This window comes from Juglans microcarpa x Juglans regia, chromosome 4S, assembly GCF_004785595.1.
Source record: "Juglans microcarpa x Juglans regia isolate MS1-56 chromosome 4S, Jm3101_v1.0, whole genome shotgun sequence".
NCBI lineage: Eukaryota > Viridiplantae > Streptophyta > Magnoliopsida > Fagales > Juglandaceae > Juglans > Juglans microcarpa x Juglans regia.
Genome location: NC_054601.1, coordinates 25,694,867 through 25,711,433, shown reverse-complemented (window position 1 = coordinate 25,711,433; position 16,567 = coordinate 25,694,867). Strand labels below are relative to the sequence as shown.

The following is a 16,567-nucleotide window of genomic DNA, read 5'->3' as shown; positions in this document are numbered from 1 at the left end:
GAGAGTCGACTGTCGAGGTGGCGGTGACTGCCGATGTGCCATCAACTGTCGAGATAGCGGCCGACGGTGCAGATTTGGCCGTGAGGGAGAGAGAAAAGGGCATCGAGCTGGGGGAGGAGGACGGGCTCGGTGGTGGTGGGACGGGCTCAGTGGTGGTGGTCAGTGGCTGCAGTGGGAGGCCGAATCGGCGGTGACGGCAGATCTGGACTGCGACGAGGACACAGATGAGAAGAGAGAAACGGGAAGGAGAGGGGGGAAAGGGGTGAGTGGGTTTTCAAAAAAAAAAAAGTAGTGAAATCGTGACACGTAATGTGTGCTACGGATCAGCCGTAGCATTACTCTAAATATTGATTTAATTTTTTGCTTTCTATTTTTAAAGGGACGAATAAAAGTTGGTCGTAATTTGCGCCATGCCGATCGGTGTTGGTTCAATAATTATGGTCTCACAGGTTGTGTTAATTATAGTTCAATTTCAACTGGTACATCGTCTCTTTATAATAGTATAAAGAGATGATAACTTTTTAAGTCTTAGATACAGTTTAGATAATGAGTTGAGATGAGATGAGTTGACTTTTAAAGTGCATGCTACATGATTTATTAACACAAATATAAAAGGAGAAGAGGGAACGTAAAGTTTCAGTCTTGTTCTTTTTGTATTTTCGGACGCTCCTTTTGGTTTGAATATATTTTTTTATTTTTTATTTTTAATAAATCACATGGCACCATGTGGTGCCGGTGGTGGTGGTGTTACATTAAAAGGGTCATCTGAACATTAAGGTTGTGTTTGGATGTTGAAGTGAGTGGAGTTAAGTTGAGTTGAGATGATAAAATATTGTTAGAATATTATTTTTTTTAATATTATTATTATTTTAGGATTTGGGAAAGTTGAATTGTTTATTATATTTTGTATTGGAATTTAAAAAAATTGTAATGATGAATTGAGATGAGTTGAGATGACTTATAGTTCCAAACGAAGCCTTAGATTACGTTTGGAATTTAAACTCCTCTCAACTCATCATTACAATTTTTTCAAATCTCAACACAAAATATAATAAACAATTCAACTTTTTCAAATTCTAAAATAATAATAATAATATTTTATCATCTCAACTCAACTCAATTCAGTTTAACATCCAAACGCAGCCTAAGTTTCAGATAATCCAGTAACAATACTACTCCTAAGAATTATGATAATTGTGCAATCCAATACGCAAATATGCTATAATGGAGTAATATATGTTACGTACGTACCACACTTAATTTCATCATACTTTACAGTTAGCATAAAAAAGAAAAAAAAAAGAAATAAAGCAAATATAATTAGGTAAAGACATTTGTTTCTATACGTAAATACACTGTTGATTTAACATATATATATATAATATGTCACACACATGACAAGCTGAGACACTTTGTACAAATAAATTGTGGATAATTCCACATGCATGCAGTTAATGTACTGATTTCTTCTACATCACGATCATCTACGTACGTACTTCGTCGGAAAAAGGAAAGAGGGAGTGGGAGGTACGTAGTCCAGTACAAAAGAACTAATTTTCGAGTATGATTCTTGCAAGTTTCGCCCTATGAACTAATTCTCTCATGAGAGTCCTGTGCTAAGATTGCTCTTGCAATCTAACGTATTTATTACTACAACGTCCAAAAGAGGGAGAAGGAATATTAGCTTACTCGATCTTGTACGTGTCACTGTCTAGTACCCAATTTCATTAATAATGTCATGAGTTATCTATGGCTGGTTTGGCCCGCAGGCTGAGACGTTTAATTAATTATTGCATGAGTACAAGCTGTTATTATAGAATTGTATTTTCTTTTGGTTGTAATATATCATTTATACGTACATTAACGTCTCGTTTGTTTTTATAATTCAACTCAATTTATTTTATCTCATCTAATTATTTGCTATAAGTAGTTCAAATTGATACAGTTGGAAGCTAGCTAGTTGCCACCGGTAGAAATCAAGGCAACCATGACATGAGTTTGTTTTGTGCTATAAGAAAACTGCTTATTTACAATCAGTTAATTTCAGAAAAATGACTATTTATAACTAAAATTAGTTACGAATAGTCTATTAGTTGTAATAAATTGATCACAAAAGTCCGTTTTTCTTGTAGTGTTGGTGCATGTCACTTGGAGACCTCTACTTCTACTCTAGGTTCTCTCTGCATTCAGGTGAATCCAAAATATAGCATATATAATGGACATGATTCATCGTTTTTTATCTTCCTTAATTTGTTGTCTTTTTCACCCAACTTGTACTGTCCTGTTCGGATTGTAGACAATTCAGACAAGAATCGTGTGTGCGATCAGGGAGGACACGGCTCCACCTACTGGCCGGCCGGGCACTGACCAGTTTAAGAGATCAGTGGTAATGTCATGATCTTCCTTCAAATTTAGTTGTAGTACTGGCCGGATGGATTGGAAGCTGAAGGAAGGTGGAGGCCTCCCAAGTCCAAACCGTGCAATAGTTTGATCTTCAATGATATAAAACACCAACTTGGCCGTTTTTAGGAGCTTTAAATATATATATATATATATATATATAATATAAGATATAAGTTAGATGGGGCCATGCACCTTCCATTCAAAATACGTACAAAACTCAATATCTTCAGCTAGCTAGCTCTACATGATCCAACTTATTATATATTGATCTGTAAGATGCAGTAACACGTATGCCTGATGATTAATGGATGTCGATCTGGAAATTAAAACAAAGGCATCTCTATATATAATATAAGAGACCATATATGCACGTAAACGTACGCCTGATGCTGCAGCTAGCAATGCTGTATTTGGCCTTCACAATAGAGCAGGCAAATCTGAACAACACATGAGATATTGATCTGAAACCCTTTTCATGAAGTACGTCCTCTAAACGGCTTTCTTTTAGACCACTATTCATGTCGATTCTTATTTTGTTCCACTATTAGTCGTTATTACACGAAAGAATGGATTCGATGAGATTTGACACCTCCTTTTCTCTCAGTGATCTTAAATGACTGGACGCGCTGAGCATTCATGAGTTCACACAAAGTTTCCTGACGTCTCCAGTAATCGCCATATCGAGCTGCTGCGCGCAAGAAGACCCGAACGATCGCAAGAGAGAACTTCCATAACAAGAATGCTAAGCCTTTGTGCAAATTAAACGAAGGTGATCCTGTGCGCTAAACACCTCTCTGGCTCATGCTTCTGGCGATGAAATGATTACAGCCAAATGCTCTCCCAGCTTAGACGTTGCATAACAAATTGTATGCATGCAAACCGAAAGTTATGAGCGTCATCATAAAGCTTTGCGAAGGCTTCAGGTGAAATTTGAATGCTCATTTGCAGTGATAATGGGCATGGAGCATTGGTATTGGACTTATCAAATGAGAATCATCTTCAAATTTGGATGAATTTGTATTTAAAATTATTGTATTGGATTCAGCATACACTAAAATCTTCAACTTTTGAGCTACACTACATTTAAGTTCATTTCCAAATTTGAAGACTAACTATTCATACTCTATAACTATTATTTTATTTATTTAAATTATTGTTTTCCAATTTTGAGCCACAATACATTTAAGTTGGGAAATAATAATTTAAGTATCAAATTAAATTATTAATTAACATGTAACTAATGTAATTGTAAAATATGAAAAAAATAAATTAAAAATATTATTATTAAAAAACTAATATTATATTATTATTTTAATTAATCCAATATGATTAATCCAATGTGGGGTTATGGTTAGAGAGGTTTTAGATTTATGAAAAATATATATTTTTCATCAAAATTTAAAGATAAATTTGATGAAATCAATGCCAATGCTCTTAGAGCACTGACAATATTAGACTAACCAAATATTAGCATAATCATATATTAATTAATAATTTTTTAATTTTTTAATTATTAAATAACATATACTTAGTGTAGTGACAAAATATGAATGGCTTTAACTTTTAATACCAACCTAACCTTAGCCAAATTTTGACTATGGCTTTGAATGGCATTTTAAAGGTGGTACGTATCTATCTCGTGATAACGTGCAAGACCAGAATAACTTCAGAAGAACATCCTGATCTCCACCCAAAATTGATCGCCTCAGGCTCAACAAATGGCTAGAACCTTTTTCTCCACCGTGCAGTTTGGCTCCGTTTAGATTCAGAACTGATCTCAATTTATCTTATCTTATTTAATTATTATAATTTTTTTTAAATTATTATACAAAATATAATAAACAATTTAATTTTTTTAAATCTTAAAATAATAATAATATTCTAATAATATTTTGTTTAATTTTTAACTTTTATCTCAATTCATTTCATTTCAACTCACTATCCAAACCCCACTAATAATTACTTTGTCTAACACTATATTTTATAAAAATAATAATAAACTCTACTTTATTTTATAATTGTCCGATGTTTACAAACTCCACGAGGGTAGATTCCGAATATATTACTATGGGTTGACCATAGGTGCATAAGAGATATTTGGTGAGATATTTAAGAGCTATTTGGTGAGATATTTGGTGATCAGGTACGTAAACGATAGGACTGTCAGCCTGACCGTTGTAAACCGTCATGATTTCTTCGTTGTCATGAATACCGTGGGTTGGGCGTCATCAGTTTGTCCGACATAATTATGTAATCAAAAATTCTATTAATCATATTTATATACCATATTTTTTTTTCTTATATGAATGATTAGTAAAATAATTTAATTAATTTAAAAAAATAAAATCAAAATAAATTTAAAAAAATAAAATTAAATGTGATATAAAACGTATGAGAATAGAAATAGCAAACTCATATATATAATAATTTATCTCCCTACCTCTGTGTGTACGGAACTCTCTTCCACCGACAAATTGGGCCACCATGATGCCTCACGACCCAAGGCTCTCTCTATTTAGGTTTTTTTTTTCTTTCGATTCTACTATATACAGTCAGTAGATACAATCGATGTGTAGTCATCCATGACGCGTCAGATTTAAAATGAATTCTTCATCTCTCATCAGCTCTTTCTCTCTTATCAGCTCGATCTTTCTCTCTTATCAACTCCAGCAGCTCGGTCTCTCCCTCTCCTCAGCTCTCTCGCATCAGCTTGGTCTCTCTCTCATCAATTATCTCCATATTAACCACATTTGCACTAAGCGCTTGCAACAAGTATTTTTTTTTTTCTTTTTTCTTCTCTCTCTATCTAGGTTAAGGGCCTTAAGGCTAGCTTTATAGCCACAACTACAGTTAGTGGTAGGATTTTTTTTTTTTCATATATGTATTTTTTAATACTTTTAAATATTTTTTAAAAAAATAAAAAATCATAATATTATTAAAAAACACATCTTTAATCACTAAATAAAAAAAATAACAAATGGGAGCTGGAGCTACTATTTGTAGACCTAGCACGAAGTGTATCATTTACCTCATAAACTTGTAAATTTTATTGCTTAGTTTAGAAATATAATTATTTTAAGATATTAATAAATTATTTTATTATTATTTAAAAACTATTCTTTATATTTTTTTTTTATAAAAAAAAAATTATTCATTATCATTTAACTTATTATTTACAGATATTCGAGTTTAAGATTTTTGTAAATTCAACGATTTAACCTCCAAAGATAGGTACTGAAACATCCTCAATTTTTCTCCTTGCACAAGTTTTTAATAAAGAAAAAGTGCTCATTTCATAAATCATGGGTTAGTATATAATTCGTAGATAATCTAAGTTTGATGGATGTTTTGTTAAAGATCCAACTATTAATTTTTTTTGAGAAATTCTATTTGCAGTCTTCATTTGGAGACTATATGTTTAGACCCTTTATTAAATGAAAAAAAAACATCATTTTAGAATATATATTTTTGTAATTTAAAAAAATTTTAAAGATAAAATTATCTAGACTTATATTACAGTTCTCATTTGAGGACTGTATGTAACATTGCTCATTTTTTTTAATTAAAAATTAAGTATCATCCCATGATTCTGAGTCACTTTACATGCTTTATCTCTTTCTTTCCCACATCAAATCCCAAAATTTAAAACAGAAATTTCATAAAATGTGATCGGTAGAAGTTAATAAATTTCCACCATTGTGACCGTTAATACATGACTAAGATGATAATCTCCAAAAAAGAAAAGACAAAAAAAAAAGCATTTAGGAATTAACACTAGGTTAATTTCGTTTCCTCCTGATCAAGGGGTGACTCTCTTCAGCATTTTCAAGACCATCTTGGTGGGGGCCAATTAGAGTGAATTTCACAGGCCGGACTCCAAAGAAAGCGTCTTCAAGATCTTATATGCTGTGTTGCCTGTCTACCTGAGATGGCTTTGGGAGGCTTCTTCCCTTGCGGAGGCTTCGATTTTTCAGGTAATTGGCCTCTTCGTCTTCATCCTCCAATCCACCCATCTCTATTACTCCTCCTGCTGCTTTGACAAGGTGGGCAGAGCCTTCCTCTTCATCCACTTTCTCTATTGGTTTTTCTGAAACTGACTTGTTCTTGTAGATTGCATACAAAATTAGTTGTCCTGACCCCAACACAACTCCAGTGGCGTTTGGTACCTGAGAATGCAAGTCCAATTTACAAACGAGAATATGCTAATTTCCCCTCTCGATTTTTCTAATCTTTAATCGTATCAACTAATGCAATACATTAACGATTCTAGAAGTCAATTACTTGAACAAAAAACTCTATGTGCAGTTACTTTTGCGTATTTTTTACGCACTCTACTAATATGATTGACTACATTCTTTTTATTAATATAAAATAACTGTTTTGACCAATCATATTAATGGAGTGTACAAAGAATACGTAAAAGTGATCGAATGTAGCATAACTCGAGTTTAAGGAAACTGGGTAGAGATAGAAAAGAGAACTTACTCCAATATAGAAGTCTTTGACAAGCACGGAATAAATAGTCCAAATGGCAGCATTCAGAAATAGAAAAAATGAGAGGAGAAATGGCATGTACTCCACGCTCTTGGTCTTTATCACTCTTCTCTGTCATATAAAGTTCAATTAACATCATAGTAATTCAAATATGGGGGAAAAAAAATCATTTTGTAAATTGCTGCTACATGCATGACTTTCCTTATGCTTTGTATTTTACTTCACTCATGCAGGAGTAGAGCCAGAGGGACCAAGGTTTTCTAGAGTTTCTTTTCGAGCTTTATAAAGGTCTAAAATGAGAAAGAATAAATAATGGCGGATCCACTTTTTATGATCTTATTGTTCTTGGGAGTTTACCATGGCTGAAAGAGGTGCTGCATACATGCCTATGGTTAAGACAACACATAGAATTCCAACAAAGGTGAGCCTCAAACTTCCATGCATTGCTAGCAGAGTCACTGCAATGACAAACCCAAGAAAACCAACGTTGAATATGGCCACCAGCTTTCCTGTTTGCACCTGATTCATGAATACCCTTACTTAATCAATTGCCAACTTCGTCTTTAGACTTTAATGAACAAGCAAGTCAATGACTAGGAATTGAACTTCATTTGCATACTATTCTTGCTTTCTTTCTTTTTTGACTTACGAACAAATTACAAAGAAAATGCTAGTGGAGTTCCTCAAATTTACTGCTCAATCTTTCCGCTCTTATATTTTCATTTTTTGAATTTTGAATTTTTAATTTAATAGTTAAGGAAATAATTATTAGTAAAATCATATATTGTTTTTTTTTCTTAATGATTAAGAATGTTAAAAAAAATACTTGAAAGAAAATCAAAAGAAAAAGAAAAAAATTTATAACTAGCGATATGCCCCGTGGTTACGGCTGGGCGGCCCGCTAACACCATCATTTTTACAAATCATTTCATTTCATTTTAACTAAAAAATCACACTATTATTCAAAATATCTCATCTCATGCGTAACCAAATAAGGCCTAAATCTATTAATATTTAAGTAGCAAACAGAGAACAGTATTATTCAAGATATATGCAAAAATATTTTTAAAAAATGCCTTGAATGGAATGGAGCCAAATAATTTCAATTAAAATAAATTCTATAATTGACAAAAAAGACGCAGATAATAATGTGTATCATATATCTAAACTTTCCAAAGGAGCTGCTTAATTAATACATTAATCAACTAACTAATCAAAAGCAGATGAGATGAAGGTGTGGGCGGTGGGAATTGTACTAAATGAGAGAGAGAGAGAGAGAGAGAGAGATGCCAGACCTTCTTATCCATGGGGCATAGACCAGAAAGAGAATGACATAAATGGCTTGGAAGATGGCACCGGCACCATTGACAGTAATGACAAGTAGACCGTTTGGATTGAGAAGCCCATAAAAGGTCCATAAACTCGTGCTCAGTAGCGTAGTTACGTATGGAATTCCTTTGTAATTCTCAGTTGATTTCCTCTTCACCACCTGCCTAAACGTCTTTCTGCAAAAAGATTTAAAAAAATATATATAAGAAAAAAGGAAGAAGAAGAAGAAGAAGAAGAAGAACCAGAACCATAATCTGTGTCAAAGAGTTCTGGGATGATTGGTGCTATAGAACAAAGGTCAAAGACTAGAGCTCTTGTCGGTATTAATTTAACTCAGCAACAGCTTTCCGGCCATTATTTCTTTCAAAAAATCTTTTCCGCTGATAGGAAAATAGGCATTTGATTTTTAATCCAGCATATATAAACCATTCCATCTGCTTTCTCCAGCATATATGCTAGCTCGAGCTCTATCTTAATGAACAAATCAAGATATTTTTGAGAAAAAAAAAAAAAAAAGAGAATCGTTTTCTTGATGGGTCTCATGACTTACATTGGAGAAGTAAAAACCAGTATTGAAATTGCATTGCCTGCAAAAACAAATGAAAAATAGCGTTAAAAGATTAAAGAAAATAAGGAAGCTGGAGAAAGATTGATGGGAAATTAGATAGCTAGACTGACCAATAATGCCAACGATGAAGCTGGGGGTAACCATGGAGTAAATTAAGTAGAACCGGAGGAGCTGCCAGAGGAATATTGAAAAGGATTCAGAGGAGCTGTTTGCATGTGAAGGATGAGAGAAAATGTGGTGGGGGTGGGGGTATATGTAGAGTACATATGACGGATTAAAAAAAAATAATATTATACACCACATTATCTTTTTATTTTAATCATATTAAGTAATATGTGGTACATTCATCATTATTAAATGATTAAAAAATATATAATAAATTATTATTTAATAATGATAAATATACTACATCATATTTAATAGAATAAAAGTGAGATAATAATATAATATATAAAATTTTTAAAAAAGAATGTAAACTTTTTAGATTCCTCTCAGTGGATCTGACGTGTATGAGTTTGCCACGTTCACCCTTATTCATCTGTACAACAATGTTCAAATAAATAATGGCATTTGGACCACCCTGTCTTTGTACAGGTACAGGCCGCGTACTCTTTTTGCATTCACATGTTACAAAATCTTTGGATTTTTCTGGGGATCTTTGGATTTCTACTTCAAAAATCATTCCTTGATTTTTGTTTTTTTTTGTTTTTTTTAATCATGGAGAGGATCTGACTTTGGTTAATTAGGCAGAGACGGGAACATCCAGCTAGTGAGATATGATCGGCCTTTTAGCCTTCTAGAACTTTTTTTCCAAGTTAATTGAATTATGAGGATGGCCGGTGGGTTATAATTAAAGTTGATATAACCTCTACTTCTCCAAACTTTACTTCTCCAAACTATCAAGTTAATGGAACCTTTTATTAATAATTGTATCTCTTAAATTTTGTAATTGTCCCATTTGAGTCCTCATTTGGTTATACAGTTTAGATGAAATGAGATGAGATGAGATGAGATGAGAAACTTTATTAAAAATTGAATATAATATTATTATAATATTATTTTTATTTTAAAATTTGAGATTTGAAAAAATTGAATTCTTTATTATATTTTATGTGAGAGTTTAAAAAAATTATAATAATTATATGAGATGAGATGAGATAGTTTAGTTTTGTGTAACCAAACCAGCTCTAGATTTCGTATCTCTTGATTTATGACACAAATTCACACCAAGACTTGAATATTTTGATTATCTCTATAAAGATCCAAAATGCTTGGTAGTTCACAATTCAAATTCAGCAAAAATAGAAAAAGAAAAATCCTGAATATCCCTTAAACAAAGTTTGAAATTGAGTGAATCGGATGCCATATACTCATCATTGTCTCTTGAACTCTTTGTCCAAATCTTAAGACATCGAACGAGACAAATAGATTCACGAAGTGAGTCATAGATATTTAGTAAAAGAAATTATGATTTTCATCTTAGGTTTTACTATCTCAATCACATATTTAAGTTGTAAATTCGCTTAAAATGTGTTATATCAACTAAATAATTAGATTTGAGTCTAAAACTTAGGCTTTATTTGAATATTAAGAGTATCTTAAATTATTTGTGAATAGTTGTAAAAATAGTAATGAAATAGAAGATATCAAACGAGACAAATAGATTCAGGACGTGAGTCATAGATATTTAGTAAAAGAAATTATGATTTTCATCTTAGGTTTTACTATCTCAATCATGCATGCTATAACATATTTAAGTTGTAAATTCACTTAAAATGTGTTATATCAACTAAATAATAAGATTTAAGTCTAAAACTTAGGCTTCATTTAAATACTAAGGGTATCTTAGATAATTTGTAAATAGTAGTAAAAAATTTTCTGAACAACAACTAAGTAGTTTGAAATTTTTTTAAAAATAGTTGTGTTTCCAAACATACCCTTAGTAAATATGATCCTATTTATAATTACCAATACACGCAAAATATCGTTGAAATCAACTAATGAACTTTCAACTCTCTCTCTCTCTCCACGCGATAAAAACCTCCCTTTATCGCTCAGGTATTTCTTTCTGTTCACTGGCCAAAGGGGGGTTGGAGCTTTGCCTCCGCCTCCACCCACCCTCCCCCATCCGCCCTTCACCGGACCTATTCTATGGTTGTTTTCCTTGTTTTTCTTTAGTTTTTCGTCCATAGCACCGAAATATGACGATCCTTTCATTCTCCTTCGACCAACAAGCACCTCACCACAAGATTCTCTGGCCGCTGATCTACCAAAAGGCAAAAGAAAACAGTTCAAAAGCGCGCGTACATCTCACGCACTGCCGCGTCTTGGAAAGCCTAATGCCGCCATGCGTAGCACCCTTGGGACCAGCAACATTGAATCTTCTAGATCCAACCTATACTTTCACTCATAATGTGGCGCGTGAGCTGCATACGCCGCCACAATTGTCTTTCGTTGGCGATTCAACATAGTTTTCGGTTGCTACTATCCTATGTTCTAATTTTTTCTAACCAATGATCAAATTAAAGTGATTGTGAAAGTCTCATTCAGTCAGTCTAGACCAACAAAATGCAACATACAACTCTCAATTATGGCTTCTAGACGTAATTTTATAGTATATTTATCAGACTATATAAAAACCACTTCAAGCGACTTCCACTTGCGGAAAATGGGTGGGAGCCAAATTTTTGGCTGCAAATTCCTCTTTTTTTATTTCTCTTGGGTTGTGTCTAATAACTTTGGAAAGATTGTAGGGGCTGCCACCCATCAAACCTTATGTTATGGCCTCTTGAGGAAATGGGAGAAGGAGGCGACGAGGAGGCACTTGGAGATGGGAGGAGGGAAGTGTTCTGTTGAAGCAAGGAAGTGAAGGTAAGGTATGGTTGAAGTGAACTCTAAACACAACGTATAGGGAAGGTACTCTTGTTGTGGAGTGCACTGTTTTGATCTAGTATGCAGCGCACCATTTCAATAAACTGGCAGGGCATGTAGCTTCGGTTCTTCATTTAGTTAAGTCTTGTCATTCAGTCTTTTGTACCTGTTGTTGAGTCCTTGTAGCATTTCATTTCCATAGAGTATGTTAAGAGTCTGTTACTTATTTTACTCTTGTTATTCGCTTATTAGTCTAGTTAGTTATCCCTGTGTGGATATGAAGGAGTGAAGGCACTGAGTGAAAGGATCTTAACATTCTGGAATATTGACACTATTGGTGGTTAAGGGATTCCCTCAAAGAACCCTAATATCATTACTGTTTCATTCACTAGCTTTTTCTTAAACACCTTTCATCCCATTCATCTTCTATATAACAAGCATTCACACCGATACGTCCAACCATCCTATTTATATCAAATTCACACATAATTATCATTACACACAGATTAGTATCATTAAAATTAGTATCTAGAGCCACCGATTCTAATGGCTGAAAATACAAGATCCAACAAACACCAACAAGATACACTTGCTCACCATGAGTAGAGTATTCAAGAGTTGCGTGATAAGATGCACCAGATGAATGACTTGATGCACACCATGATGGCTACCCACAATCAGATTCTTCATTGAGAACCATATGGGCACTTGGATCAGGAGCATCAACACAATTGGAGACCATAGATAAAGGAATTAAACTTGACTTTCCACACTTTGATGGAGAGCATCCTGCTAAGTGGATCTTCAAGGCTTCCCACTACTTTTCCTTTCATCAAACACCTCCTGCCCAGAGGTTACTCATGGCTTCTTACCACATGAATGGTGAGACCCTTATTTGGTACCAGGATGCAATGGATACGGGCCCATTCACATGTTGGAAGACCTTCACACAAGCCTCCAAATGAGATTTGGACCTACGACGTATGATGACCCTATGGAAGCCCTCACACAGGTTAAACAAATCTCTACAGTAGCAATATACAAGGGCCAGTTTGAAGCTCTATCCAACAGACTGAAGGGACTCCCAGACACCCACAAACTGAGCTGCTTTCTTAGTGGCCTCAAGGACGAGATTAGGCTTCCCCTTCGCTTGCTGAATCCAGTGAACTTGAATGCAACACTTGGCATGGCAAGGATACAAGAGGAGTACCTGGTCAGTTTAAGGAAAACACCTAAACCATGGGGGACAGGGGCAACACATCAACATTTAGTGGAGGTCAAATGGGACACCCTGTTGAAGCCTTTAATCGAGTTCCTAAACCAGCAGCTCCTACAAAAAAAAAAATTACTCAATGCAAATGGATGAAAAGAGGAAAAAGAGGTTATGCTACTACTGTGAGGAAAAGTGGAACCCCTCTCATGTATGTAAGTGTCCTAAGATCTATTTTCTTCATGGCACTAATGATCAATCCGAGGATAAAGGAGATGAAGTTTTTTTTGACTCGACGGATTTTGAAAAAAAAGGGCCTAACAACGTCACTGAAGGTAATCCTGAAATTTCACTTAATGCATTAACGGGCACACCCTGTCCTAACACAATGAGATTATATGGAAAAATTGGTAACACTGTGGTGGTTATTTTGGTGGATTCGGGAAGTACCCACAATTTCCTTGATCCTTCAATTGTAACAAAAAATAACTTACTTATAGATGAGGTTGGACAGCTCAAAGTCAGAGTGGCAAATGGTGAAGTCATGTAGAGTAAGGGCAGCTGTCACAATGTGATCACAACAATACAAGGTACTCGTTTTTCCCCTCCTTTTATTTGTTATCATTAGTTGGTTATGATGCCGTATTAGGAGTACAATGACTGAAAGTACTAGGGCCTATTACATGGGAGTTTTCGAGTTAAAACATGACTTTCCAATGGAAGGGTTAGAGGGTGGGGTTGCAAGGGATTCAGTTGGGGGAGACCACTTTTGCTAATGGGATGGATAAATCCATGTGGAATACACTTAACAAGGGGAAGAGGCTCATCTTACAGGTCCCCACTGATGTTGATGAGCGTAATTTACCTTGCTACCCATAAATTGTTCAGCTACTCAAACGATTTTAACAAGTGTTTCAAGAGCTTGTTGGGTTACCTCCTAAGAGGTCTCATGACCACAAAATAGTGTTGAAGGAAAGTACTAGCCCTATTTCTACTAGACTATATAGATATAACCACTACCAAAAGACAGAGATAGAGAAATTTATTACTGAGCTGCTCACAACTAGGGTCATTCGACCTAGCTCCAGCCCTTTTTCGTCCTCAGTGCTGTTAGTCAAAAAACATGATGGGAGTTGGCGCTTATGCGTCAAGTACAGGGAGGTGCTGTGAAGGAAAGTTTCTTATTCCAGTAATTGACGAATTACTCGATGAGCTATATGGTTCAGTGGTTTTTTCCAAGATGGACTTACGGCCCGTCTATCACCAAATCAGAGAGGTACCTGAAGATGTACCAAAGACAGTCTTCTGAACCTATGAAGGCAATTACGAGTTTTTGGTAATGCCATTTGAGCTTACCAATGCGCCATCTACATTTCAAGAGCCAATGAATACAGTTTTTAAGTCCTTTTTGCAAAGATTAGTGTTCTTCTTTCTTTCTTTCTTTTTTTTTTTTTTTTTTTTTGTACCGTTTCAAGCAAGTCTATAACGCACCATTTCAATAAACTGGTAGGGGACGTAGCATCGGTTCTTCATTTAGTTGAGTCCTGTCGTTCAATCTTATGTACCTATCGTTGAGTCCTTGTAGCATTTCATTTCCATAGAGTCTATTAAGAGTTTGTTACTTATTTTATATGTGTTATTTGCTTATTAGTCCAGTCAGTTATCCCTATAAAGATATGAAGGAGAGAAGGCACTGAGTGGAAAGATCTAAACATTTTGAAATATTGACACTATTCGAGATTAAGAGATTCCCTAGAAGAACCCTAATATAATTACTCTTTCATTCACCGACTTTTTATCAAATACCTTTCATTCCATTCATCTTCTCTATTACAAGCATTCACACAAATACATCCAAGCATCCTATTTACATCAAATTCACAGATCAACATCATTACACATAGATCAATATTATTACACCTTATATCTTGTAATCTTTTAATTCATCTATGATATGATTACTTAGCTTAGAAAAAAAAAATAAACTGATGAACTTTCAAACGAGACAAGAATGTAGGACGTTGGCAATGAGATATCATATTATCTAGGTAAGTTTTGGATAAAGATTAGGCCTCGTTTGTTTTCAGGAAACTTCTCATCTCATCTCACCTCATCATTACAATTTTTCCAAATCCCCACACAAAATAAAATAAACAATTCAACTTTTTCAAATTCCAAAACAAAAATAATATTAAAAAATATATTCTAACAATATTTTATTCAACTTTTTATCTTTAATCTCAACTCATCTCATCTCATCTCTAAAAACAAACAAGCCCTAAGTGAATGCGAAAGGAAAATACAGGACAATGGTCTCTGGCTTTTGACGGTACAGGAATGATCCAAAGAGTCAAGACGCAATCTTTTTCAGTATCAGACATATCTTATTAATACATCTTTTCATATGATGGGAGGCAGCTAGGTCTCGGGGCGGCGGGGGCCTTTCCGCTCTTCCTCGGGCCCAAACTGCATCACCGTATGTCATCCCTGACGTGACGGCAATCTCCCTCTCCATCTTCTTCCTTTTTTTGTTTTTTGTTGCAAGGAACAACAACGATCGTGATATTTATTTGGAATATTCAAAGCTTATCTTGGTACGTTCAATGGTCGCAGCCTTTCTTCAGCGGTCCCTCCCCCACACAGCATGAGCTCCGTTTCGTGTGGTCAGCAGCTTTGTTCTTATGATTTTTATGCCATGCGTTTTTCCTCATTTCAATATCCTTTAATTAATGTAACTATTATATACTTATTTCACAAAAATTAAAGTTACTTTTATTATTTTTAGGAAAATGATAGAGTCTATCGATTTTTATTTTTATACTGAATTGTATTTTTTCTAATTTTTTTAATTTTTTTAATTTTTTAAAGTAACATTAAGTACAAGTCTGAAATAAATAAATTTTTTATAAAAAAAAAGTGAGTCACACTCATAAATAATAATTTTTTTTACACTTTTTTAAGTCTAGTCTACTTTTTACTAAAATTTATATGATGAGTATTATTACGTACAATCGTGAAATGTGCAAATGACATATAATCATTTTAAAAAAGAGTGAGACTCACTATTAAATTTTTATTTTTATTTTTTATGTATATCCCGTGTATATTATTTTTTTTTTAAAATGATTACACGGCACTTACACAGTCATAACTACAACTATCATTTCTTTTTATACTTATCTATTTGATCATCTCTCACGAGACATTTTTTCTTTCCTTGTGAGTCGGTTTTTTCTTTTGAATACGAAGTGATTGCGACTCTCTTTTGTAGAATTGATTGATCTTCCTTCCATGGACAAAATTTTTATTCCTTTTTCAAACAATAGTAAAATCAAAGTAATCTTGATTCTTGACATTTCACCCGCAAACTGCCTTTACCAACAAAACAATTTGATTAATATCGACATTGTGGGCTTTGGCTTCCGAATGAAGCATCCACTTGGTATATATAATCAATTTTGGACCTGTGTCACGTCAACCACAAATTATTTGATTATCTCAATTTTTAATCTGTTTAATGTTAGTTTCTAGTAGCCTTTTTTAATTTCAATCTAGAGTAATGTTATATATAGTTATAGAGTGTACAATCTCAACGTATTCCGTTTGAAAAAAAGTGAAAGATACTATTAAAAAAAATAATTTTTTCATATGAATTTCCGTTTTAAAAAATGATAAATTTACAATTAATCTAT

At 34.0% G+C, this 16,567-nt stretch overlaps 1 protein-coding gene across 1 annotated transcript; it reads right to left on the bottom strand.

Annotated features, from left to right (window-relative positions):
• Positions 1-6,044: 6,044 nt before the first annotated feature.
• Positions 6,045-9,051, bottom strand: LOC121262355 (bidirectional sugar transporter SWEET16-like). Its single transcript, XM_041164804.1, is given in 8 exon segments — positions 6,045-6,305; positions 6,307-6,569; positions 6,889-7,008; positions 7,255-7,416; positions 8,193-8,203; positions 8,206-8,402; positions 8,777-8,813; positions 8,905-9,051. Coding segments are annotated over 8 exon segments (864 nt in total). The 5' UTR covers positions 8,939-9,051; the 3' UTR covers positions 6,045-6,265.
• Positions 9,052-16,567: the final 7,516 nt, after the last annotated feature.